General features: G+C 46.8%; 1 protein-coding gene across 1 annotated transcript in view; it reads left to right on the forward strand.

Annotated features, from left to right (window-relative positions):
- Window positions 1-1,719: 1,719 nt before the first annotated feature.
- MARCHF4 (membrane associated ring-CH-type finger 4) overlaps window positions 1,720-27,232 on the forward strand; it is a 110,733-nt gene continuing 85,220 nt past the window's right edge. Inside the window, exon 1 of the mRNA XM_084779490.1 lies at window positions 1,720-2,254. Within this exon, the coding sequence (XP_084635616.1) occupies window positions 1,730-2,254 (525 nt within the window). The 5' untranslated portion in view covers window positions 1,720-1,729. The remainder of the gene's footprint in view (window positions 2,255-27,232) is intronic.

Here is a 27,232-nt window from a genome sequence, read left to right on the forward strand (position 1 = left end):
CCAAGTGCCGTCTGCCTGACCATCTCGGCCACACCGACTCTATTCCCCCTCCCCACCTTCAGCTTACACTGCAAACAAGCCTTACCTCGGTGCATCTGCGAGGAGAGGTAGCAACAGCCGCGAGCCCAGCCAGCCAGAGGCAGCCGGAGGAGGGAGGGGCGGCGTGGGGGTGGGAGCAGAGAGCGGACTGAGGCCGCTCAAGGTGGGGGGAGCGGGGGCAGAGCTGCCGACAGGACCTGGCAGCCTCCTTCCTCCGCCCCCACCCACCAGAAGCACTCTTTTCAGATTATCCGAGAACTAAATTGTTCCATTACTATTATTTTATTTTTATTCCCCCTATCACTTCCCCACCGCCCCTACCCCCACGCCTGCCTTGTGTCTTTGGTTGCATGGCAGCACTGCCCGGGCGCGGGGGCTCAGGGCCAGCCCCTCGGGAAGGAAGAGGAGGAGGATCATGAAGCCTGGAGTCGCGACCGCGCTGGACCGTGGGCAGCCGCCAGAGGACCAGCCGGAGCAACCCCGGCCCGGGAGACACCAGGACGCCGACCAGCAGTCGCTTCTGCTGCCACAGCAGCAGCGCCGGGCGCGTGCAGACCCAGAGCAGGAGGAGGAGGGCGACAGCGACCCAGAAGAGGACGAGGAGGAGAAAGTGAGGCCACTTTCCAGCCCGGACCTGCCCATCTTCCAGCTCTCGAACCTCGCCCGAAGGGACCTTTGATGGAACCAAGGGGAGGGGCCTGCGATTTACAGACTGCAGCTGGAGTGGGCTGGGGGCCGAGATCATGTAACTATTCCTTTCTCCTGTCCCCTCCCACACGCCCCTTTTCTCTACCTCCTTTCTCGGCTCCACCACCTTCCCAAACCCAAACACACACCCTTCCTCTTTTCAGGACCGTAGGCTCTGCAAGGACGCAGCCCTTCGAGGGTTAAAGATCTCTTTTTTCCTCCATCCTTTCCTGGTCCACCGCCCTACATCCCACCTCTTCTGTGTAGCCTTTTAGCTGCATAGGCGAAGCACAAGCTCTTTGCCCAATTTCACCCTCAACCAGCGCCCCCTCGCCCAATTCCTCTCTTAAAAGCAACTCCGGTGCTGCTGGGGGTTATTTGCCCCAGTTTTCTGCCCAAGAGAATTAGAACTTCCCCTACCCCCTTCCCTTTTTGCCTTTCCCCAATCACTTCTACCTGAAGAAGCCCATCTTTGCTCACTCACGTGCAATCCTCAATTCTTCACTGAGCTGGCTTCCCTAAGCCTGGATCTAGCTGCTCCGAATTTGATTTATAGTCTTCTCCACCCTTTTATATAAAAGAGATTTAGCACATCCTAGAGATTTGAGAAGAACCTAGCAACCCTTTCTGTGTCAGTTTTTTAACAATTAGACATCGGTCATGCATCCCAGTCTCGATGCTTCTGCTGCTCTGCTTTCTTAGTAGTATTCTGATGTCAAAGACAGAAAGGAGACAACAGGCAGAACTAAGTCTGAGGTTGAGGTGAGGCTGCCAGTACAAGAAAAACTTTTTTTTTTTTTAAACTTTGTATTTTCTTAAAAGCATTTAGAATCATTGACTCACAGTTGTCAGTGTAAGGGGATAATTTATCTGCTGCTTGGAGGGGTTACAAGAAGAGCCAATAAGAAAGGAGGTTCACAAACACTGTGGACCCCAAGCCCCACCCTATCCACCTCTTTAAAGACTCCAGCTGCCCCTCTCAAGTCCTCTGCTTCCCCATCACATGCTCATGCCCCTGGGTGGGCTGCTGTGGTGGTGGTGGTGGTGGTGCTGCTGCTGCTGCTGCTGCTGCTGCTGTGGACTGTGCACCCCAGCTCCCCAGATGTTGCGCCACCAGGGTCTCCTCAAGTGCCGCTGTCGAATGCTCTTTAATGACCTGAAGGTTTTTCTACTGAGGCGCCCACCTCCAGCGCCCCTGCCCATGCACGGTGACCCCCAGCTCCCTGGTGTGGCGGCCAACAACAACACCCTTCCGGCTCTGGGTACCGGAGGGTGGGCAGGCTGGAGAGGCCCCCGAGAAGCGGTGGGCAGGGAGACCCCTCCTCTGCCACCTCCACCACCTTTGCCTCCTTCTGTGGAAGATGACTGGGATGGCCCAGCCTCAGGGCCACCTGCCTCCCTGCTCAGCAGTGCCTCCTCTGATGAATTCTGTAAGGAGAAAGCTGAGGACTGCTACTCTCTAGGAAGTAGCTTGGACAGTGGGATGAGGACTCCCCTCTGCCGCATCTGTTTCCAGGGACCAGAGCAGGTGAGTCCTTTTTTCCTTCCCCTGCTTCGGTGTGTGTGTGCTATCTCCAGGCCATGCAGAGTGCCACTTAATTATTTGCCCCAGGGAACCATTATGCTGTGTCTAGTGTCAAAGACTGTAGTGTTTAGAGTTTCTTGTGGTGAAGTTTGACCAATAGGCGCCCGAGGGAGTCTGTTTGGTAACTAGCTCAGTTGCACTTTGATTTTTTGCACCCTCCGCCCAATGCAAGTCTTTTCAGTTTCATCCCCAAACTTTCATATGCACCTCAGAATAGGAGATCCAAAAACAACGAAATGAAGCGACTCAGAGGGACCGTCATGCTTGTTCTAGACAAACACTTTTAGCTGGTTTCTTGATAATAAAATTGCCAACCCCCCCCCCACACACACACATATTCAGCTCTATATTCCAATTTTCTTCCTTTTCTGAAACTATGACAAGACAATGTTCTTGCTTCCTGTTCTCACAGGTTGAAGTACAAAAATCCTGTTTGGTTGGTTCTCTCTCCCCCCCCCCCCCCGCCCACTTCTTTGAGGCTATCTCAGTTTGCCAAGACACTTCTTGGTGATCTTACATTTTCCTGTATTGGAACCAAATACTCTACCCAGAGTGAGTTGAAGGGCCACTGAGGAAGAGTCTTGTTACATCGATTCCCTGTCCCTTGCCTTTCCTTAAACTTTCCCCATCCATGGCAAGGAACAGAGATTCCTCCCCACCCCCCACCCCCCACCCCCCACTCCTCACCCTCACCCCTCACCCCCCCACCCCCCACCCAGTAAGGCAGGTTCTCCCTTCCCTGTCTATTCCACAGACAATCCTCCTATTACTCCACTGACTGGTGTCCACAGCACTGGATAGATGTGTGCTAATTCACAACAGTCCTGAATTGTGAGAACACATCATAAAGAGTCCCAGGTGCTCACCTGGAAATCAGGTCTGGTTAGGGATGTAGGAGATGGAACATTTGGTTGGGATGTAGGCAGAGCTCTGTGTTTACCTCGGAGACCTCTTCAGCAGTCTCTTCAAGTGGAGAAATCCTGAGTGTTCAGTGCCTCAGGATGCCACATTGGTGTTGCTGGCAAGCCCTGCTCTTGCTTATTGTATGCGGTGCAGGCTTAGCTGATATTTCCATTCATTGTTCCTCTCGTGTCTCTGAATGGGCAAAACACTTAAGAGTCTGGTGACGCCTTGAGCTGCAGTCTGGACATTATAAAAGGAAGTAGTAACTAAGTATCTCGGAGATACTGGCCTCCTCCTTCTTATGACTAGGATTACCTGAAGCAGCCAGTGAAATGCTGGCGCATGAGAAGGGCTCAGTGCCTTTCTTCTAGCACGTTGCTCCATTTGCTAATACCAAGCTTCTGTCTGTGGTGTATGGCTCCGTGGCTGAGAGCAAAGAGGAGCCTCACTTTTGGTCAGGATCTTCTTTCATTCAGGGACCTCAGCTTCTCCAAAGCATAGGAGTGATTTGGCTTATTAACTTCCTAAACTATTTCTTCTTTCTCCCATATGGGCTGGCACGTGTGTGCATATCATAGGGGCTGTTGGAAATGTGCCTTCTGGCAAGGGCTCTCTTCTCTAGAAAACAGCAAGCCTTGAAATGTGTGCTGAGATAATATTTCACCTGCTGTGAGATAGTCTTCAAATAACTCCGTGCCTCTATTCCAACTTCCGTGAGATACTGCTTGCTTCCCATATCCTTTCTTTGTAGGAGAGCCCAGAAGTGTGAAAATACCTTGTAAGAGATTAACATATGATTAACATGTTTTTTTTTCTTTTTTTGATCGTGGAAAAGCTGTATTTAATTGAGGAAAATGATCATTAGCAATATTATGAACTGCCTTCTTGTGGTACAAGGTCTGATCAAGGGTTGGGGACTTCTGTTGTTGTTCATCGTCTTTACCATACGTCATAAATGGAGCTTTGAATTTAAAAAAAGCTAATGTCACTGGAGGAATGGGTTCTCTTATTGTGTGGGAGGGTGGAAGGGGCTGTGTCTGCATTGAGATGGGACCAAGTCAAGAACTTCTTAGAAATGGTTATCATGTTTGGGAGGGTTGATTTGTTGTAGGAGCCAAGTGGTTTCAATGGTGTTGTGTTATAGTGGTCATTGGAGGAATATGCGTGTTACGGTAGGCGTGGCGATCAAGGCTTCCCACTTTCTTTCCACTTTTCACAGAATTTCAATGAGGAAGGAAGACAAAAGAGAGGAGCTGGGGCCACTCTAGAGAAAGGTGAAGATGAGAGATGAAGATAGAGAAGGAAACAGAGAGGGAGATGAAAAAGTGGTCAGGTGGAGATTCGTGTATTCCAGTTGAGAGAGAGAGAGAGAGAGAGAGGGCTCAAGCGCTGTCAAGCTGTTGTCTCTACCTAGTCTAAATGAGCGACCTGCCACCTAAATAGCTGAGTGTCTTGCTCTTTTTCCCGTCCAAACAAAGGAACTAAACACCCCCTCCCACATACCATGTTTTCATTTGCCACTACTCTAAGATCCAAAAGACTGACAAGCAAAATAAAGATTTGGTCTCTTCTTGCAAAGTGCTTGGAGTAATGTGGTGAGGGGTTATGGGAAGATTCTGTTAGGTTCACATTTGCAGGTTTCCACAGAGGACTTTGCATCCACTTGCTCATGCGCTCCTTTAACAAATGGCTAGAAGCCACAGTGTGTCATGGCTCCGGTACTAAGCGTCTGTGAGTGAAGAAAGCAGACGAGATCTCTGTTGTCTTGAAGCTGGCCTTCCAGGGGGACACAGAAATGGGCAAACAGGCCAGTAGATAAACAAGGTGATTTCAGATGGAGAACCACAGTGGAAACAGGTGAAACAAGGCACACAGGGAAACGTGTTAATCATGAAAGGAAAGCATGAGACATGTGCATCCATATTCGACAGGGCAAACAGGAAGAGCCTTCCTAAGAGCGCTCTGTCCAAGCTGACACCTAAACCGAGGAGGAGGACCCACCAGGACACAGATTTGGGGGAAAGCATTCCAGCTGCGTGAAACCACAAACCCCAAACCCCAAATGTGAGCGGGCTTAGACTATTTCAGAAACAGAAGAGGAGGTCTGGAGAAGGAAGGATGGGGTGTGAACAAATGCTTTGAGACCTGTTGGCCCCATGTTAGCAAGCTCCCGAGTAGCCATTCTGCTCTCCTCTCAGCCAGTTGTTCAAACAAGACTGGGCTCAAAGACCCCTGAGAGCATATGGCAGAGGCTTCTGCAAAGCCCCTCAGTCTCTACGTGTGGCTAGTGCTGTCCTATCCCCCTGGAAGAACAATGCACCGTGGTTGGTGAACTGAGGCTGCCTGAAGCCAGATGGCCCTAATTGGAGTGATGAACCAGTTACACGGCCTAACTGTGCTTCGGATTCCTTGTTTGTAAAATAACAACAGTCCTTGCTTTGTAGGGTGACTCAGAACACCAAGTCAGATACTACAGAGGCAGCCAGCAGTGTCCTGTTATTGTGATTGTTCTCTCAGATGCAAGACAGCAAGACTTGCTAGCTTTGTTAAAAGTGTGCCCAGCTCACAGGCTGGCAGGAGGGCCAGGTCCATTCATGGACGCCTTCTCTTGCGCGTAGAGTGCTGTAGGCACAGAGTGCTTTTCCTCTGCCTCAAACGCCAAAGTCTTTAATAAGAGCCTACCTAGGCCCGCTGCTTGGCTGAACAGGGGCCAGAGATGCACGTTAGATGTGGCCCTGTCCTCTAGGATGTCACAATCGAACCCAGACATCACAGGGCCTGACAGAGAGATCAAGAACGCACAGCCGGTGAAGCTGAGTGAATGTTGTTATTATCTGAACAAGAAAGGGGCAGGTTTAAAAACAACCAGTGGGTTGGATACCTATTCAGAAGGATGGCAATGGAGGGGTGGGGGTGGGGGTTGGGGTTTGCTCTTTTCCCTTCAATTAGTCAGGAAGGCTTCTCTGTTGCTGCTGAAGACCCAGTGAGAAGAAACAGATTCGGGCTGAAAGGCTGAGGTTTGATAGGAAGCAGCAGAAGAGATGTGAGAAAAGTGTGTTTTCAAGGGAGAGGTGAAGCCACCTGCTAGGCTGGGAAGCTGATGCCTGGAGGTGGGGCTAAGGATGCAGTCCAGAGCAGGGCAGGGGGCGGGGGTGCATGTTTTGGATCTAATGAAAGCAGGAGACATGTTTGGAGGAATTTAAAAGATGTGGGTGCGTTTCTTGTTCTTTTGGGGGGATAGCTTCCTGAGAGCTTTGTTCCCAGGAAGCAAGAATGAGGTGGAAGGTTTCAGCCAGTGCAGTGGGGTTATTGGAGCACAGAATAAAGGTTTTACTAGGGGTGCTTGAAGAGGGGACAGCTAAGATGCACCGAGAACTCTGGGAATGGAGATCAAGAGGGAGCGGTTCAGGGACAAAGAGTGTATTTGTTCTTCTAGGAACTGCAGTTTGATTTTGTATTTCCATGTGTGCTTGGGGTATTGTTACCTCCTTGCACAATGAACAAACTCACACCTGAAACTTATGGATCGTAGGCAAAGATGATAATAGGCGCTCACAACCTGGAGGCTAAAACGGTTACAGGGAATAAAGGCAGCTAACCAACTCTTGATTACAACCCAGTCTATCATTTCAGCCTGACTACTGAGTGTTCAAAGCAAGCAGGCGAGTGAGTTTAAATTTACAACTTTCAGATTTGCCTGGATTCCGCATTAGCCAATGGAGGTGTCCATAGACCACTCTGATTCTCTTGTCTGAGTTCTGTCCGTGCCATTCCCCGAAGAGTGGCTTCATCCCCTAGCCCCCTAGCCTAGGAGGGAAGTTTCTAGACCTGAAGAAGAAAACCCTGCAGGTCCTAGGAGCAGGTCTCTATCTATCTAGCCAGGAACTGCAGGGCCCCAGGTAAGTGGAGCACATTCTAGAAGAGGGGCATGGTTCCTTGACATGGACTCCTCTGCGGACAGCTGTGCTTGCAGAGGGGGCAGCTATTAACCTTCGAAAGCCAGGGACACTTGCCTGGGTCCAAGAGAGGCATCATGAAAGGGCTATATGATCTGGGAAGGAAACAATCTGTGTGTGATTTTTTTTCCCTCACCATATCACTTGGTCTGAGTCCTGGTACTTGCTTCACGCTCTAAATTAACTGATGAAATGTTTGCTCAAGTGGACATACCCACAGTCAGGGTAACTGGAGCGGGGGTGGGGGAGGGGAGAATATTTAGGAGAAAAAAAACAAAGTCCAAAACATTGCCATCCAATGTTGAAAGCATGTTGTATGAAAGAAGAAGAGACACAGTGAGGGATTTCCACAGAAGTCAACTTGGGCTTTGATGCTGTAAAGTGCTTCCTATCTGAGCTAGGCAAAATGGTACAGGCTGCCTTAGAGGGAAATTATATAGATGACTGGGACTAGATGACTCAAGATCCCTTCTTGGTTTGAGAGTTTCAGTTCACAAAGTACATTTTGGGAGGGTCCAGAGGGATTTCTTTTGTTCTCTTCTTTCTTTCTTTCTTTTTTTGGAGACAGGGTTTCTCTGTGCAGCCTTGACTGTCCTGGACTCACTCTGCAGACCAGGCTGGCCTCAAATTCACAGAGATCCGCCTGCCTCTGCCTCTTAAGTGCTGGGATTAAAGGCGTATGCCATCATGCCTGGCCCTCCAGAGGGATTTCTTAAACTTAAGCAGAAAGAAATGTCACCCTGTCCTTTTGCAAGTCTTATCTCACAGTAGGACATCTTGTCCAAGTATACAGAGCATGCGGAGTATTCAAACTCACCCTTATCAAAATGAGTAGATTTTTGTCATGTGTTTATAGAAACCCCAAATTGTTGGTAGCACCTGACTGGTGCAATTATGACTTTTCTTCACACACATACCAGGGTAGGAGAGCAAGCCCTTCATGGCTGATAGGCAAGACACCATTATGAACTGAAGAATACAGATTCATACCAAAGCAGATAGCTGCCACTTTCAGGTTTTTTTTATACAGTGCTACTTCATCACTGCAATGTTGCTAGTGTCATAAATCGTAATATAAATACCTGATTGTGCAGGGTATCTGATAATGCAGCCCTACGTGAAAGGATCGGTCAACCCCCAAAGGGGCCACAACACACAGGTTGAGAACTGCCGCTCCACTGGGATGTTCACTCTAGTGATCTTGCACTTGCCAGTCTGCATCAGTTTGTGGAGGATTGGCTCATTTGCTGGGTGTGGCTTCGAGCTCAGCCATTCATAGAGAGAGTTCCTTAATTCAGCTGGGGCGTGGGGGAGGGGGTGGGGGAGGGGGCGGGGCTGGGAGTTGGGAAATAACGGATTCCCAGAGAGAGCCAGAGAGAAGACAAACATGGGGGATAGCCGAGAACTAGGCATGCTGGAGGAGCCCAGATGCGAACCATGAGTTTGGGGGAGGGAAGGAGGCTGAAGGAAGGAAGGAGGCATTGCTAAAAGGGCTGTGGAACCGAGCAGGGGCACTTCTTGTTTGCTGGGAAGAAAGCCAAGTTGGAGGTGAGCCTGGATGTAAAGGAGCTGACGAGTGAACATAGTGTGGCCCAAACCACATAACACCCCCACCCTAATATGTATTGTATGCAAGCCAGGATTTACGTATGCATATACATATGTATATGCACATTTGATACTTCTTTGTTTGGATGTATGCACAGGGGGGATAACCTTGTGACAAAATTGAATAAATTACAATTTTCAGACTATCTTTTATTTGTTCTTTGGCAATTTCATACATATATAAACTATATGTTGATCTTATTTATCCCTATTTCCCCTTCCTACTGCCCCTGATGATCCCCCAGAATACTCCCTTTCACTTCATTTTTCCTCCTCCTCCTCCTCCTCCCTCTCCTTCTTCTTCTTCTTGTTCTTGTTCTTCTCCTTCTCCTTCTCCTTCTCCTTCTCCTTCTCCTTCTCCTTCTCCTTCTTCTTCTTCTTCTTCTTCTTCTTCTTCTTCTTTTTACTTTGGTAACCCACTGAGTCCAGTTAGCGTTGCCTGTTAGAGTGCTTGGCTGGTCCTCTTGGCCTGCTCTTGTGTGGGTAAGCACAGCAGCAGTGGGTTCATGAATGCAATGCTCATATCAGAAGACAGCATTTGGGAGCCCTTCCCCCATCCCTCCCACCTCCCTTTCTACAGTGTTCTCTGGGTCTTGAGTTGGAGGGTTGAAAGAGACTCGGCAGTCACTTGTGCTTAGTACTTTGATGGATTCTGAGTCTCTGCATTAACCACAGCCTACTGCAGAGAGACAGTGGTGAGAACAGCCCCAGCCTATAGTATAAACAGAAATATTTAGAAGCCAGTTGGACAGCACGTCCATGTAGTGAGACAACAGCAATAAGTTTCCTGCTAGGGCCTTTGGACTCCCAGGCTATGGGTTTTTGACCAGGTTTATAGTACCAAGGATGACTTTCCTCATAAGTAACAGGCCCCAAATCTAATCAGAAGTGCTTGATTTTCACTATACCCTTAATATCACAGTTGTACTAGTGCGCACAGCTTGCCCGGCAGGTCAGTATTGTAGCGTTCAGGTTCAGCACTGGGTAATACCATTGATGACTTGTCCATCCCTGTGGCCTTCTTCGGGCACTATCAAAGCTAGCCAAAATGGAGGACATTTGCTGGTCAGTTCCAGCTTGGTTTCTCTGTCCACAACACAAGAGTATCATATCTTCAGCAAAAAGGTCTTGCCATCAGTTATGGTAAGAGCAACAGCAACGGCCTATGTTGTTTGGAAGAGCCCTAGAGTCTCCATGATTGATGGCTTTCAGGAAGATATTCCACTCTGGGCAGTTGGCATTTTCATTTGATAGCCCATGCCTTTAAGGAAAAGCCTTGTCAAGCCTTGGCTGCCCTGGAACTCACTATGTAGACTAGGTTGGCCTCCAACTCACAGATCGCTCTGCCTCTGCCTCCCAAGTACTAGGATTAAAGGAATGAGCCACTATACCTGGCTTCCATAAACTTTTAGAGATTTGATTTCTTTGTAAATCGTGAGTATGTGTGTTTGTGGGTGGGTATGTGCACAGGAGTGCAGGTACCTGAGACCAGAGGCCTTGGGTCACCCTGCAGCTGGATGCTTCTTATCCACCTGGCATGGATGCTTGGGTCCTCTGCAAGAACAATACATGTTCTTAATGACAGGCCAGCCTTCCTGCAACCCCCAATTACATTTCTATAATTAGCTGAATAAATGAATAGGTTTCTATGATGTTTTTCCTACACCCTTAGATTAGGTTGACCCTCTCTCCCCGTTTGTACTGCCCCAATTCCCACTTATACCTTGAATCCCCAGTATCCTTTCTCTAGTTTCCCATCACATGTGAACTATTTGCCCCTCACCCCTTAAAGATTCTTCCCTTCCCCCATCACAAGCCCTTTCTAGCTTCCTGACATCTATAGACTCCAAAGTAAGCATGCAAATCTAAAATTTCAAAGCTACAATCTGTATGACAGAGCATGTGGCATTTGTCTTGCTTGGCCTAGGTATAAATTACATGTTGAGTACTAGGTAAAGGCCATCAAAAACAAAAACAAAAACTGGGAAATCTGAACATATAGGCTCTGCCTAACTTAAGGACCCAAGGAGCTACCTCTTGCTCCATAAAAGGATAGCCAGTTCCTAGTTTTAAACTCAGCTGATTGCTCTCATAAGGACTTCTTTTCTTTTTTCTTTTCTTCCTTCTTACTTTTCGTGTTTATTTATTTAAGTCTTTCTGCATAATCCTAGCTGTGCTTGAACTAACTTACCATGTAGCCCAGACTGGCTTTGAACTCAGTGGTCCACCTACTTCTGTCTCCCAAGTGCTGGGATTAAAGGTTTGAGTCACCATGCCCAGCCTCAGAAACGTCTCTGATTCAAAGATGTGTGAAATTGGCAGCTAAAGCTAACAGGGGCAGACACTAAACTTCTTCCTTGGTATACAGGATAAAGAAAAATAATAATAATTACCAGTGCTGGGTTACACAGTGGGCGGAAAACTCGGTTCTCTGTGAAATTTTGAGTTGTCTACAGAATTACTGAGGAAGGCAGATCAAATTATTTTCCTCATTTATAGGGAAGTTAACTTGAACGTGATGAGAGAGAATATCTACAGAGCCTTCCTGAAGCTACCATCATGGCTGAGACATGACCTTGCACACAGTAGAAGCTTTAGTGATTATTGAATCTCTCTCCTCCTTCTTGGAATATATTCATTCCATGTTAATAATGCTGTCTGTGCTCCTTAGCTTACGTGTGGTAGAAAGCACATTTGTGTGTGTGTGTGTTTGTCTGTGTATGTATGTGTATCTGTGAGTGAGCTTATTTGTGTATATAAATTAAAATTGCAAATATGGGCCTTATAGATGAGCTCTTGAGAGCCCAGCCAATTTAATTTTCTGATACTATAAGGACAAACACTGATGATTAGTGTCCTAGGAATCATGATAATCATTATCCTGTCTTGAGACCACTTGGCCAGAAACATAGTCTATTTCCTCATCCTATTGAAGAATGATAGGAAAAACAGACTTTTTCAAACACCCTTCCCCCGCAACAAGAATAGATATCTTCTGTTGACCACCACCCATGTCTCAGGGAGCACTGTGGCACAAGCTTTGATGTTAGAAGGATAGGATTTAACTGCTTCAGGGCCCTTGCCAGGTTGGTTATCTTAGGCTATTTCTTTCAATCCTCTGGATTTGGATTTTGTTGTTTATGAAACAAGAATACAATATTGAATTTGAGCAGTTGTAAGAAATTGATCTGACACACCAAAGATCTAAGCACATGACAAAAACAAACAAACTAACTAATGAAAACCCTTTACCTGAGTCCCCAGAAGCTAGAAGCAACCTACGTATACAGAGGCCCAAGCTGGAACAGGCAGAGGAAATCCTTACTCCATGCACATCCTCAGGGCATGTACGTTCCAGCCGCCCCTGGACTAGTGTTCTGAAATATCTAGCCTTAGGATTGGGTCTAGGGCAGGAACTTTATTGTAGTAACAGTTTGTCTTTAACACTTTCCTAATGTTGTTAATCTCCCTTGTAAACAAAAAAAGAAGGCATCAGCCTTTGGATAGACTCCAATATCTAGACAGGACTTACGACTACTTTGTTTATATTTGCACCTATTATTTTGAACGCTCTTTTCATTAGCACAATGTTATGTTAACAGGAAAATAGAGCAGGAAGTCCAGAGAGTTCCCACGCACTCCTTAGTCTTCCCATCAATATCTCCCACCCAAGAGGTATGGTTGCTTCAGTTGACCCAGCAGTACTGACCTTATTACCTCCAGCCCACCAGGGTTTTCTGTTACCTTTACTTATTCCAAGGATTCCTCCCAACCCTACCCACATGTAATGATTTGTATCCACCATTATAGCATCAGCAGAATAGGTTCACTGCCCTTAAAGTCCTCTCTGTCCCGCTCTAAGTTGTTCATTGCTTCCCTCCATATAGGAGTGTCAGATAGTTGGGGTCATATAGCATATAGCCCTTGTAGTTTAGCCTTTTCACTTGACAACATACATTTATATTTCCTGCATGTCCTTTTAGGTGTGTGTGTGTGTGTGTGTGTGTGTGTGTGTGTGTTAGGAGTATGTGTGTATGTGTTAGGGGTGTGTGCATGTGTTAGGGATGTGTGTGTGCACATATGTAAACAACATTTTTAAAAATAATTAAGCCACACTATGTTTTTTTAAATATATAATTGTATTTTATGTGCATTGTTGGAAGAGTGTCAGATCCCTTGTGAGATGCCGTGTGAGTGCTGGGAATTTAACACAGGTCCTTTGGAAGAACACACAGTGCTCTTAACCATGGAGTCATCTCTCCAGGCCCTGTAAACAGCATTTCTTAGTGCTATGTGATATTTTGCTGAATTGAAATCCTTTAGTTTGGCTACATTTTGTGTGTGTGTGTATGTGGGGGTCAAGTGACACTAGTTTTCATTTATGATAGCAGCAGAAAACCCTATTTAGAGTAAATGTATTGAAATAAAGATGTAAGATAATTAAAAATAAATGATAAGGTAAAGAAACTAATATAGGTGGAATACATATAAAAAAATCCATGGCTAAAGTCTGACTGGTGCTCACCTGGGCTTCACACAGCATTGTAGTGACTTTTATCATTTCTGTGACTAAACATCTGACAAGAAGCTACTTAAGACAGAAGGATTTTAGTTGGGCGGTGATGGTGCACACCTGTAATCTCAGCATTCGGGGAGGCAGAGGCAGAGGCAGGAGGATCTCTGTGAGTTTGAGGCCAGCATTGTTTACAAAGGAAGCCCAGGATAGCCAAGGCTACACAGAGAAACCCTGTCTTAAAAAAAACAAGAAAGAAAGAAAGAAAGAAAAGAAAGGATGAAAGGAAGGAAGAAGGATTTGGCTGAAGAAGTGGCCTAGTAGTTAAAAATACGTGTTGCTTTTCCAGAAGGCCCAGGCTCAATTCCCAGCACTGACATGGTGGTCAACAACTGTAACTCCAATTCCAAAGAATTTGGCCTCCACATGCACTGCATACATGTGCTGCATGTGAAGGCAAAATACCAATGTACATTACAAATACAAATAAATCAGTCTTTAAAAAAAGAAAAGAAGGAATTATGCTCACAACTTGAGGTTGCAACCCACCACGAAGGTGAAGACATGGCAGTTGAGCTTGCTTACCTCTGTGAATCAGGAAGCCGGGAGAGGGGACTCCTGTGCTTACCTGGCTTTCTCCTTTCCCCCTTTTTATCCATTGTTCACAAAATGGCGATACCCACATTTAGAGTGGTTCTTTCCTGAGGTAAACCTCTCTAGACGCAGCTTCATAGGCACACCTAGAGGTGTGTCTCCTAGGAGACCCAAATTCAGTCAAGTTGACCATGATGATCAACCACCATAGGCTTTAAAAAAAAAAAAAACAACAAAAAACCAAAAAGCAAAAAACAGTTCTGAAATATCCATGGACTCCAGGAGGACCTGGGGTGGGGTGAAATGTAGTTTGAGGCCATGATCTATTTATGGTATCATAGACTCTATATTTTAAACCACTAGGGTTTTAGCTTTTGATGCCCCCCTGCCCCCCCTCCCCCCTCTCCCCCCTCCCCCCTCCCCCCTCCCCTGCTTTCTTTTACTTCACTCCCAGGTGGCTGAAGGTTCTAAGAATACTGTATAATAGGAGGCAGCTCTGTGGGAAGAAGAAATGTCACCACAGACCTAGAGTTCTAGGACAGGTGAGGCTGAGAGCTTCAGGCACTATGTCTGGAGGATGGGACTATTTGGGAGGACACAGGACCATGTGCTCAGAAAGGAAGTGACATGTCACCCGGGACAGGGGCAGGAAGAAATGTGTCAAGCATTTCTCTCCTTCCCTGCTTCAGGGATCTGAAAGCTGCCTGCTCCAGACAGGGCAGTGGCTAGAGGGAAAGGTTTACCCGTGTGGGACACTGGCATGAGAGGATGCTACCCTTTGTTATATCGCATTAAGGTCTGTGAGGTTTTGGTTGTTTTGTTTTGTTTTTCCTGTTACTCGGTTAAGGCTTGAGGTGGGCAGTTTCATGTTAACTTGACACAGGCTAGAGGCATCTGAGAGGAGAGAGCCTCAATTAAGAACACGCCTCCATAAGATGAGCTGAAAGCACATCTGTAGGGAGTTTTTAAATTAGTGGATGGTGGGGAGGGTCCAGCCCACTGTGGGTGGTGTCATCCCTGGCCTGGTGGTCCTGAGTTCTACACGAAAGGAGGCTGAGCAAGCCATGGAGAGCAAGCCAGTAAGCAGTATCCCCTCGGTGGCCTCTGCATCAGCTCCTGCCTCCAGGTTCCAGACCAGTTTAAGTTCCCTCCCTGCTGTCCTGAGTTCCTTTGATGATGAACAGTTCTGTGGACGTATAAGCTGAATAAACCCTTTCCTCCTCAAGTTGCGTTGGTCATGGCATTTCATCACAGCAATAGAAACCCTGACTCAGCCAGCTGTGTGCAGAGAGTGTTTGAATGCAGTCAAACCAGGAGCTTCCCTGGAGAAAGTCCGGGAATCCCCAAACCGATCAACAGACACTGCACAGACCCTCCACCTCACAACTCAACCAGCACTTCAGCTGAGAGCGACACATCTGGAACATGGTTCCAGCAGACCCCTGCCCCTCCTCCTCCTCCTCCTCCTCCTCATGCCTAGAAAGAAAAGATGCTCAGAGAGGAGTGAGTTCTAGCAGCCTCTTCTGCAATGGTGGTTGCCTTGTTGTTTCAGGGTAGTTGTGAGTGTTGAATGGTACACTCTGTGGCCAACACTGAGAACACAGCCTGGCCCCTCAGTACAGGCTCCGGAAGTACTAGTACCTTGTGGTGCTCTGTCATTCCCTCTTTTATTTCAAAGGAGGTTGAACTTGAGAATACTCAGGCTGCTTCTAGTCCTTCTGCCTTCATTTGTGGCACATTAGAGCAGTGGTAGTCAACCCGTGGGTCATGGACCCTTTGCGCGAGTGTGTGTGTGTGTGTGTGTGTGTGTGTGTGTGTGTGTGTGTGTGTGTGTGAAACAGCCTTTTCACAGGCATTGCCTAAGACCATCTGCATATCAGATATTTACATTGCAATCCATAACAGTAGCAAAATTACATCTATGAAGTAGCAAGGAGAATAACTTTAGGGTTGGAGGGGCGGGGGGCGGCATCACCACAACACGGGGAAGGGCTACATCAGAGGGAGAGACAGTGGTACCCGGACCGATAGACACCCAGTTTCTCGTTCCACCAGAAGAAGCTTCCCAAGAAGAGTGGTGTTCTGAAAGGGGGATGGACAGTACTTGCCCAGCATGTGCAGGGCCCTGGGTTTGATTCCCAGCCTGAGGGGTTGGGGGAGGTAGAGAAGGAAGGAGGAGACAGAAAAAACCAGCTTTAGAACTGAGCATTAATGGCCAAGTTGGGGAGAGAATTTAGGACACAAGAAATGAGAACAGTTTCACAAATGAGCACAACGGGAGCACAGAGTCAAATATGCTTTTTGATAAAAGTAGCACGGTGGATAAGATCATAGGGCACTGAGCTTGACCTTAGGCACGGGGCTGAAAACTAGACCACGAAGCTTTCAGAATCAGGATTATAAGTCCCAGTGTTGCTGTGCTGTGACGCTGGTTGAGCCACAGACTCTGAACCTTAATTTTCTCAGCTGTAGAAGAATAATAGTGACAGGACATTGCTGTGTGCAAAAGCTGTCAGCGGCCTGCGTCGTGCCAGAGTACAAGGAAGTTGCGAGCACCCAACAAACATCCTCTGGATGTTGTTGTCTGACCCTGTCAGTCTCCATCGTGTCCTGCAAAATTTCCTGGAAAATTCCTGCCTCGGACTGTGTGTGTGGCTATGGGCTAATGACTTCAGAAGGAGGTGCATATGTCTGTAGGGGTGTGTGAAACCAAATTTACCTCCGCATCACCTGTCAACTAAATAAAATTGCCTTAGATACACGAAACATTTCTCAAATGGATAGGGAAGCCATGGTGGTGGGCAAAATCAGACCCTTCAATGTAGAATGGTCTCTTGTCAGATAAACATGCTCAGCGGGTGTTCACAGCATAGCCATGATCATTTGAGGGTGCAGGAAACTTTTCTTCAGCATTATACCAGACCATTACTTTAAAAAAGCTTATCACTGTCAGGCTGGAGAGATGACTCAGTGGTTATGAGTATCTGCAGCTACTCTTCCAGAGGACTTATGTTCGATTCCCAGCACCCGCATAGCAGCTAACAACTGCCTGTAAGTCTAGTAATCACAAGAACCAGGGTCTGACTGCTTTAGACACACTTAGGCAAGTGTGTGGTACACATACATGCAGGCAAAACCATCATACACATAAAATAAAAAAGTAATTATTTTTTAAAAAACTTATTATTGCAATTTATTATAAAGGATACAAAAGAAAAGGTGGGCCAAGAAGCTCATAGGGTGATTCGTGAAACTTTTAAAATATAATATTTGTATTTATTATCTGAAATTTTCTCATATGTATATGGTGTAGTTTGTTCAGCTCTACCCCATTCCAACTTCTCCAATCCCCCCCACACCCCCCCCACCCCCGCCGCCATGTTCCTCCATATCTCACTCCCAACTCCATGTCTTTTGTTTGTTTGCTTTAAGCAATTCACTAGGTCCAGCTGGTATCAGGTCATGCATTGGAACACGGAGGCATGACCACACCTCCAAAGAAAAATGACCTCCTTCCACGAGCCATCAGCTACCACAGCTGGCTCCTCAGCTGGGGGTGGAGCCTCGTAAGCGCCTCTCCCATCCATGCCAGAATTGTCAGTGACTCGATTTATGCAAGTCTTGTACAAGTAGCCACCATTGCTATGAGTGCATGAGTGTAATGGTCATGCCATGTCAAGAAGATAGTGTTTTACGTTTTTTTCTGTCCCTACTGTCACAATGTTCCCTGTGATGTGAGAGGTAATTGATATACACATCTCAATCAGGGGTTTTGTAAAAACTTTTTTAATATTTAAAAAGGTCTAAATTAAATAATATTTTAAAAAAATACCTGGCTAGTACTTTCCCAAAGTGTCAAGGTCATTAAAAATGAAGAAAGACAGGGGAATTATACCTTAGTCAGGCAGAATCTGTGGAGACTAGGCTGGTTTCGAACTCACAGATACCCACCTACCTCTGCCTCCTGAGTGCTGACTAGCAGACTCTAAAACAAACATGAGAATTAAATACAACGTGCTACCCGGTTTGGATTCTGGATAGTAGAGGCAGCTGGTAAAATTAGAATAAAGCAGGCAGGTTCAACAATAGCCTTCTATCAAGGTTAAATTCCTGGTTTTGATTATTGTATTCTGCTCACAGGAGACACCAGCGTTTGGGGAAGTTGGGTGAATGGTACGTGGGAATACTTAGCTCTACATTTGTGCTTTAAAAATAAGATTGAGATTATTTTTAAGTCAAACATTAAAAATCATTTAAATAAGAGAAGTTTATCAGATGTGAAGGCCCTGGGACTCTCCGGTGTGGAGGGTTAGGTTGGGTGGCTATGACATTTACTAGCTCTGTATCTTTTGGGGAAAAAAAAAATCAAGCAATTCCTATGGATCACAGTGTCCTGCGTCTGCAACATAAAGCTAAATATAAATAAATAACAGAACTGATTTGCAAAGTTAAGTAAGGAGACTGGAGAGATGGCTCAGCAGCAAGGAACACTGCCTGCTCCTCCAGAGGACCGGAGTCTGGCTCCCAGGACCCACATCCGGTGGTTCACAACTGCCTGTAACGCCAGCTCCAGAAAATCTCACACATTCTGCTCTTCACCGATACACACACACACACACACACACACACACACACACACACACAAACACACACAAACACACACACACACAGAGTCACACATACACACAGTCACACACACATTCACGCATGGTGAACATTCACATAGACATATACACATACATGTACATAAAAATGAATCATGTAAGAGAAAAAATTAAGTAGCTGACACCAGACAACGGTGGGTAAAGAGGATTCTAGAAAGTTGCTCAGATTCCTACTGGTCTGCCCTTCCTCTGCCATCTAAAGTGGACGGTGACATACTCCACTCACTTCCTAGGTGTAAGTCCCCTGAGCGGACTGCTTTGAGATTGACAGGCACCAGAGAAAGGCAAAGTGTTGTGTGGGCAGGAGAGTTTCCCCACTGTGAGAGCTTAAGTACGTAAACAGAGTTAATAGCTCCCTCATGTAAACAGCACTGGCTGTTATGTGGTGTTCTTCATCAGTTTTTAACCTGATACCCCAAAAGGAGCACTTTGGCGCATGCGCGGAGTGAATGTGGGCTGTATATTTTGGTTTGTCCTGTGGCGATCCCTCCAGGAGCCGCAGATTTGAGCCTCTGCGGAACAATGTTCTACCGTGGAAAGGAAAGCTCTCCAGGCCTTAGGCTCACAGTTCTTGCCAAAGTGTTTGGGAAACAACTAATGTGAGCAGAGTGAGTGGGTGTGCAGAGGTGTCATTCCCGTCATGTGCCTGCTTGTGGGAGTGGGTGTGCGTATGTCTCCGGGTGTGGGCTATAGTATTTAATGCAGAAGAAAAAGGCCCTGGAGCGGATTTGTGCATTTGGCTGCTCCTAACTCCGTCCATCTTTGTTCCAGAGAGAGCCCCGAGGCTCTGGTCTTTCACAGTCAGTGCTGGCACGGTACACAACACCCTGGTTGCTTGATTTCAAAGGATTTTCATACTCCTCCAATTCCATTTATGGGGTAGTAGCCCTACAGAAGGCTTTCTCATTATTTACATTAATTTTTAGATTTTGTATGAATCAAAAGGCATTCGTTCAGCATGCTGGCTAGGATTTGTTTAGAAACAACCTAGCAAGTGCAGGGCAGGCAAGGATGACCATATGTGGAGTTGACGGCGGGTATGTGAGATTTATTACGCGCTCCCCACTTTCATGTGTGTTTAATTTTTTTCATAATAAAAAAAGTATATCCTCTTGTTTGGTTAAGAAAATGTTATAAAAAGATAAGCCTGAAAGATTTTTTAAAAATAAAAATCCAGGTTGACTTGGGCGCTGTGGCGCACGCCTGTAATCCCCAGCACTCAAGGAGGCAGAGGTAGGCGGATCTCTGGGAGTTGGAGGTCAGCCTGGTCTATGAAGTGAGTCCAGGGCAGCCAGGGCCACACAGAAAAATCCTGCCTCAAAAACAAACAAACAAACAAACAAAGGAAAACAAACAAACAAACAAAAAACCAAAACAACAACAACAACAAAAACCTCAGCTAGCTGAGGATACATAGGCTGACTTAGGACCAGAATAAAAAACAGGCAAAGACCTAAGCAAGAACCACAGATATTTCACCAGTTTTGTTCCATGAATGAACTAAAGCTGGTGTTCTCTTAGAGGACATTTTACCCTAAGGGTCATGATTAAATCTGAAAATATCCTGCCACTCATTTCCTTTATGGCTACCGGATCCGGTAGTGCAAAGGAAACAGGGCAACCGTCAGTCAACTCTGAAGACGGAGTGAAGATGACTGGGTGCCAGGCCCTGGGAACACAGAAGAGAGATGCAGGTTGAGAGTCTAGGACAAGAGGCTCGTGTGCTCAGATGCAGGCCCAAGGCAACGCAGTGAGTGCCTCTGCGGGGTCTTTGTGCATTCTCATCTGCACTGATCCTGCCTACAGGGCTGGAAGGATTCTGGACACACTCAGTGTTGCAGAGCAGAGCAGGCTAGCAGGTAGAAAGGCTACGAAGGCAGGTGGATGTGTGCTCCACGGTACAGACATGAGAGACTGTTCTCGACTTTCCTCACCAGAGATACATTCTCTCGTGGTTGGTCCATCCTGTATCCTTCTCATTGCTTCTCCATCACTCAGTTAGGCTTTAGGACCCACTGTGGTTTCCTCCAGAGAGCTGGGTGATTGAACGGGCAGGGGGCAGATAAGAAAGGATACTAACTCCTTGTTAGTACTAACTAGTTAATACTGACTAGTCTTTTTGATGCCTGTTTGGTCCTAATAGTCTGGTAATTGGAGGAAGTGGTTTGGTTGCACTTAGGGCCACCTGTCTTAGACTTTTAACTCCACAAAAACTCTCCTGGTTCATTGAATGGTGTTTTTAATTTAGAGCTCTCCAAAGAGTCTGAAAGAACCCTTGTGAGTCTAAAAGGTTCCTAGTTCCCTGACACAGGGAGAACCACCGGTTCAAATTTCTGTGGAGGGGAAGGGAGCAGAAGTTATTTTCCTGAACTTTACAAGCAAGAAAACAGGGTCCAGAGAAGTGAGGTGGTAATGCTCAGGAAAGACGGTAAGCAGCATAGAGCCTCATCCCACCCCAAGAGATACCAGGGAACACAGAGACAGAGGGGAGCTGTTCTTCCGGAACCCCCTCTTTCCAGCCTCATATCTACTTATCCTTCACATCGTAACACATCAATATATCACCACAAAGCCTAGAGACTTGAATGAATGCAATACACCAGGGAGGGCATGTGTGTAGGCGCAACAGAGGATATGGTTAATTTTGTTTTCTAATTAATCTGAGGCTACCCTATAACTTTTATTAGACTTTTAACTCCACAAGCTCTACTCGGGAGCTTGCTTTGTTGACAGTGGGCTAGCAGGGTCCTACTGTTTGGGGGTGATTGTCACGGTAACAAGAACTTCATGTTGTTGGAGAGTATTAACAGGTTGACAACTTTGAGTCCAGAAGCTCAAGAACTGCAAATGTGTCCATGTTGCACACATGGGCTGTTGATAAATAGTGCTTCGTTCAAGGCCCAGTCAAACTTACTCTAGATCTCTCACCTATTGGCCATTTAAAAATGAAAACAAAAAGAAAAAGAAACTGTGGCATTACCTCGACTCTGTAGTTTTTCCGGGCGTTTATCTTAACAGGGGCTGCTCATCTCTCTTGCTCATAGCCATTAGGATCTGATAGATGCGGAACAAAAGGGCTATGACTATCTTGGGTTTTGTCTCATTTTGATATTATTACTCCCGGGTTGCCTTCAGTGCTATCACTGCCCACCCTAATGCTCAAAGAAGGCAAAGGTTTGATGAAGAGAAGTGAATTCACATTGGGAATTGCGAGGTTTAAAATAAAGGGATTTAAGGTCCAAAGCAGGTGAGTGATGCGTCTGCGTTACCACTTTATACAGGTACTGGACTAGCAGGACTCATTCAGGGATAAACAGGAAGACCTGCAACCTCAGGGGGCCCCACAGTGGTCCCAATAGAGTTCCGGTAGCTTTAGGCAGTGGGTGACTTGCTCCAGCTTTTTGGCATTCATTGTATGTAACTCTTGTCAGCTCTCTGCTGACGACTCCTCACCCTCTTGGAAAATGTTAACAGTTGACTAACATTCAACTCCACCATGTTTCTGCTTCAAGTACTCAAAGGTGCCATTTAAATTGTACTTGATGGGCCGGGCACAGTGGCGCACGCCTTTAATCCCAGCACTCGGGAGACAGAGAGACAGGTGGGTTACTGTGAGTTTGAGGCCAGCCTGGACTACAAAGCGAATCTAGGACAGCCAAGGTTACAGAGAAACCCTGTCTCAAATAAATTTGTACTTGATGACGTCTGGCACATGGTGGACTCACAACGGTGGCAGTATCTACTTTTGTTGTCCCTCTACAAGCTTTGTGGACTCTGAATGAGTAATTATGGGTAAGGTAAGTGTGCTGGGCAGAAGGGCATCCATTATGCAATAGGGATAGATTGGGGTCTTCTGGGACAAGTCTATGAAATATTGTCACCCCTTATCCCTGTGTGGAAAAGAGGTACTTTCTGAGGGATCACATCATGTGTTAGTTGGTTGTAGGGTTTAGACTTGGGGATCCTGAATCCAAGTCCAGTGATCTTTCTACTAGTTCACTAAATAGCATTTAGTTCAAGTCATTTTTCAACCATCTGTGATGTATTAGGCATGGTATTAGCTTAAGCAATGCACATAAATAAATATGGTCCCTTCTCCCAGTGACATTTCAGTCTAACAAGAGGGACAGCAATAACTGCCATAAAGATCATGATGAAGAGCTGTCTTTGTGGAAACATGAACAGGAAGGAAAGAGTAGCTGAGTCTTTTCAACCGAGTCACAGGCAGTTGTTTATATAGAAAAGCCAGAACCTCCAGCCAATAGCAAGAGTTCATCAGGGACAGGTGTGGGCATGCCCTTACATTTACAAAGATGAGATAGTAAGACACAGTGTGGTGGTAGATTAGAGCAAGCGGGTATGCCGTGACTTGGTGACGTAGGATAAGTCTGGTAGTATGGGATAACATGGTGGTATGCTATGGCATGCTGATATGACATGACATGATCATAGTGTGGTGGTATGTTATAGTGTGGTGGGATGATGTAACATGGCATGATGTTGTGGCATAGCACGGTGGCATGGCATGGTACGACGCTATCTTACAGGATGATGATATATTGCAGTGTTGTGGTATAATGTAGTATAGTGATGCGGCATAGCATGGTAATATTTTATGGTGTAGTATGACGCAGCATGACGTGATGTCACAGTGTGAAGGTATGGCAGGGTGGTGCCATACATCCTGGTACATTCTGGTGCAGCACTGTGCCATGGTGTGGCGGTAGAAGGAACGCCTGTGAGAAGTGTCGGGAGACAGTCGGATCATAACTGGAACCCGCTCCATCACACGCATTTTCTTGCATTTCCTGAATATCTCGTAGTGAAAAGGCTGAGGACAGTACCTGCCTCCCTCTGCCCCACAGCACACATGTTCTGAGCAACCCACTCGCATGCTTTTGCTGGCCGTGGGAAAAGTTCACTTCCTCCTGCACAGTGAAGTGGAGATGGGCAGAATTTGGACTGACTTCTTGGTTCAGCCTGCCATGCCAGCTTTTGGACAGATATTCTGGTCGGTCTCCACTTTCTGTCATTCCCCACATACAACCGAGGGCTCCCAGCCTTTTCATTGTCATTTGTAAGCCTCTTTCTTAGTCACTTTTCTATTGCCGTGAAGAGACACTATGTCTGAGGCAACTCTTTTTTTTTAAATTTTATTTATTTATTTATTTTTTTGAGACAGGGTTTCTCTGTGTAGCCTTGGCTGTCCTGGACTCCCTTTGTAGACCAGGCTGGCCTTGAACTCACAATGATCCGCCTGCTGCTACCTCCCAAGTGCTGGGATTAAAGGCATGCACCACCACACCTGGCCTGACCGAGGCAACTCTTATAAAGGAAAACAATTAATTGGGTCTGGCTTACAGTTTTAGAGGTTCAGTCCATGTCATCATGGTGGGAAGCAAGAGAGGGGGAGGAAGAGGGAAGGAGGGAGGGAGGGAAGGAGGGAGAAAGAGGGAGAGAGGGAGAGAGAGACAGAGACAGACTGAGTAGGCCTGGCTTGAGCATTTGAAATCCTAAAGCCCACCCCCAATGACACACTACCTCCAACAAGGCCACACCTCCTAAATCTTGTCAAGCAGTGCCACCCCCTGATGACCAAGTATTCAAAGCTATGAGCCTATGGGGTTCATATCAAACCACCACAGCCCTCCTTCCTCCTGAGGCTTCCTTTCCAAACCCTGACCTCCTCCAGCCCTACCTCAGGCATCACCCCATCACCTCGTCCTTGAGATGCCTCCACCCTGCATCTCCTGGCTCTGCATCTTTTCCCTGCCTACAGCACATACTTGGTGCAGGCTGCTGGCCTTGTCAGCACCACGGGCCTCCATTTCCCTCTCCCTAGAGGCAGGCTTCAGGGAGCACCTTCCAGACCCCCCAGGACATCCACATGCTGCCCGCCACCAAGCCTGGTAATTCAGAGACTAAAAGACCTAAGGCAATGGAGCCAAGCTACTTTTGTCGGTGCATTTAAGAGAAACGTTTTTTTTCTTTATTGAAACTTGCACTTTCCCTTTTCTGCCAGGGCAGAGGTAGGAAGGGACGGTGTAGATATCTGGAACATTCTGCTTACAGATGCCTGGCCCATCACGTCCCCATCATTCCATTGGCACGCTGAGCTGGACAATGAGACAGGAACCAATTCCCCAAGTCCCTCCCTGCCCCACCCGCAGAGACAGAAACTAGAAAATGGGCTGACAGGCACAAATTGAGTGGCGGTTCTCAAAAAAGCTGACCAATAGTCTTTCAGGACATTGAAGCCCTGGAGATGAGAAACGCTGAGTGAGTCTCGAGGTCAGCTGGTAGCCAGAGACAGATCACAGTGAAAATGCTAGCTAGGATAGGTGGGATTTTGAAAGCACGCACCCCCGCACTCACACACGAGATGTACCAATGAAAAGGGGCTATCACTGTACCCTGAAGGTAACACTGGGTGGAAAAGGGGCAGATGCAGACAGAAGGAAATTGTACTTTTTGAAACATTTCCATAAATCCAGAATCTATTAAAAAAGAAAGAAAGAAAGAAAGAAAGAAAGAAAGAAAGAAAGAAAGAAACCAAAACAAAAAACCTGTTCCGGGTCCTCAATCTTTTTCTTTACCCCTTTCCACCGAGGGCAGTTACCACTGGATATGCTCAGCTATGGCGTGTATTTCCTGTGTCTCTCCACTCCATCCATCTCTGATCTAAACTGCTACCAGCTCAGACCCAGCTGTTCTCATTTCTTTCTGGGAGCACCGTGTACCAACCCCATCCCACCCCAAACATAATATTTTTATTGATTACTTGCAGAGTTTTACATAATGCAGCCTGACCACTTTCGCTTCCCAGTCTCCCAGTCTTTCCAAGTCCACCTCCCCCACCCCCCTGCCCCTGTTGTGACTTCCCCTCAATAAAAGAAGAAGAAGAAGAAAAGAAAAAGAAAAAAAAATCCAATTTGTGTTGCCCATATACTCACTGGAGCATGGTCAAACTCCCAGTGGCCAACCCCTTAAAGAGAACTGAGTCCTTCCCCACCCACACCCCAACCGGCAGCCGTCCACTGAGGAGAGCTTCGGCATCCCTGTCACAGTTTGTAAGCGTTCTCTTCAATGGCTGAGCCTCTCTGGACTCTCCCCCCTCCCACTTCTATTTTCTCCACTGTTTCCCACAGAACTGTTGAGTGCTTGATGCTCCTTCACTTCAACTTTTCCAAGGAGTTGTTTCCTCTGGGGACCCACTCGCCTCCCTGACTTGTTTTCCAAGTCCCTGTCCTCACTTCGCACCTTCCATGGTATTTTCCTCATGGATGTTTGCCTTCCCCCAAAGGTCAAACTTTCAATGCATTTTTTTTGTTTGTTCTGAGTTTTTTTTTTAAATGACCTATTCTGCATTCACTATCTATTTTATTTTATGTGTATGAACGTTATGTCTGGGCACCACGTCCATGCCTGGTGACCCACTGGAAATGAAGTATGGGCCGTTGTGGGCCACCGTGTGGGTGCTAGGACTCAGCAAGAACAGCAAGTGATCATAAATTGCTGAGCCACCTCTTGAGCCCTCAACGCGTTTTTTTGAAGGAATGAACCGACATGTTTAATCACTAGTATTACACACGAAGCACCAACCCTCCTAGCTATGCGTGTTCACAAGAGAATAGCAATACAATGAAGCAAGTCTGATCTTCCGTGGCATGTGTGCGGGCGGGCATGCGTGTGTATCTGGTAATGCGATTCCAAGTGTTAGTTCGCATGGTGACTGTTAGGACGTGAACGGCGGAGCTGTAGGGAGGAACGGAAATCACACCACGCAGCAGACCCACTTAAGAGGTTTATTAGGGGAATACAGAGATAGTCCCTGGAGACACACTAGGGAAGGGAGAGGGGGGTGGAATGGGAGGATTGCCCTTTAGAAGCTACCTAGCGCATGCGCAGAAAGTATATACCATGCGCCTGAAGTCGGCCGGCAGGCGGTGACGTATTTCCGGTGATATGCTTTGGTATTGCCTGTTTTTCACACCGTCATCAGGGCCTTTAAGAGTTGCTGTATGGCTGCCTGATTACTAACAGTGACTACCCATTCCTGTTTGCCAACAACCAGCACAAACCCTAAGACACCGCGCTTACTCTGCTGAAAAATGGAAAATATCAGAGAGCCCCAAGCTACTGGTCACCATGCAAGTATGTCCCAACAATAAGGTAGACTGTTAAGCCCAAGAGCCAGCAATCAGGGGTTCAGTAACTGCTTGCCTGAAGCCAGGAAGCGCATGTTGGTTGGCTTGTGGGTGTCTATTTGACACTCCACAGAGCATCCATCAGCTCTGTGCCGGGCTGCGTTGAGTTCAGGAGTTGGGATCTCTCTATTTGGTCATACACCGAACAGACAAGAAAGCTGAAATGGTTAGACTGCCAGCACAGAGCTCCCCTGACCTCAGCATGCATATGAATGGACCCACTGTCTTTGCTCAGCTGTAATATTCCAACTTTTCAAGCATAGAATGCTTGAGACTCTGAATTCTCCAAGTACCCAGGCCAAGGTGGATGCTTCTGGTCCGGAGGGCACACTTGGAGTAGCAACGAGGCTAATGGTTCACATGCTTAGACAGTACAGTTATTTTGGGGGAAATGTATGGGTGCCCAGCCACAAAACCAGATCAAGTCAATCTCCAAGGGTGGGACAAGGCACCAGTATTTTTAACTCTCCTCAGGC

The sequence above is a fragment of the Acomys minous genome, assembly GCF_964271855.1.
Source record: "Acomys minous genome assembly, chromosome: 4".
Taxonomy (NCBI): Eukaryota; Metazoa; Chordata; class Mammalia; order Rodentia; family Muridae; genus Acomys; species Acomys minous.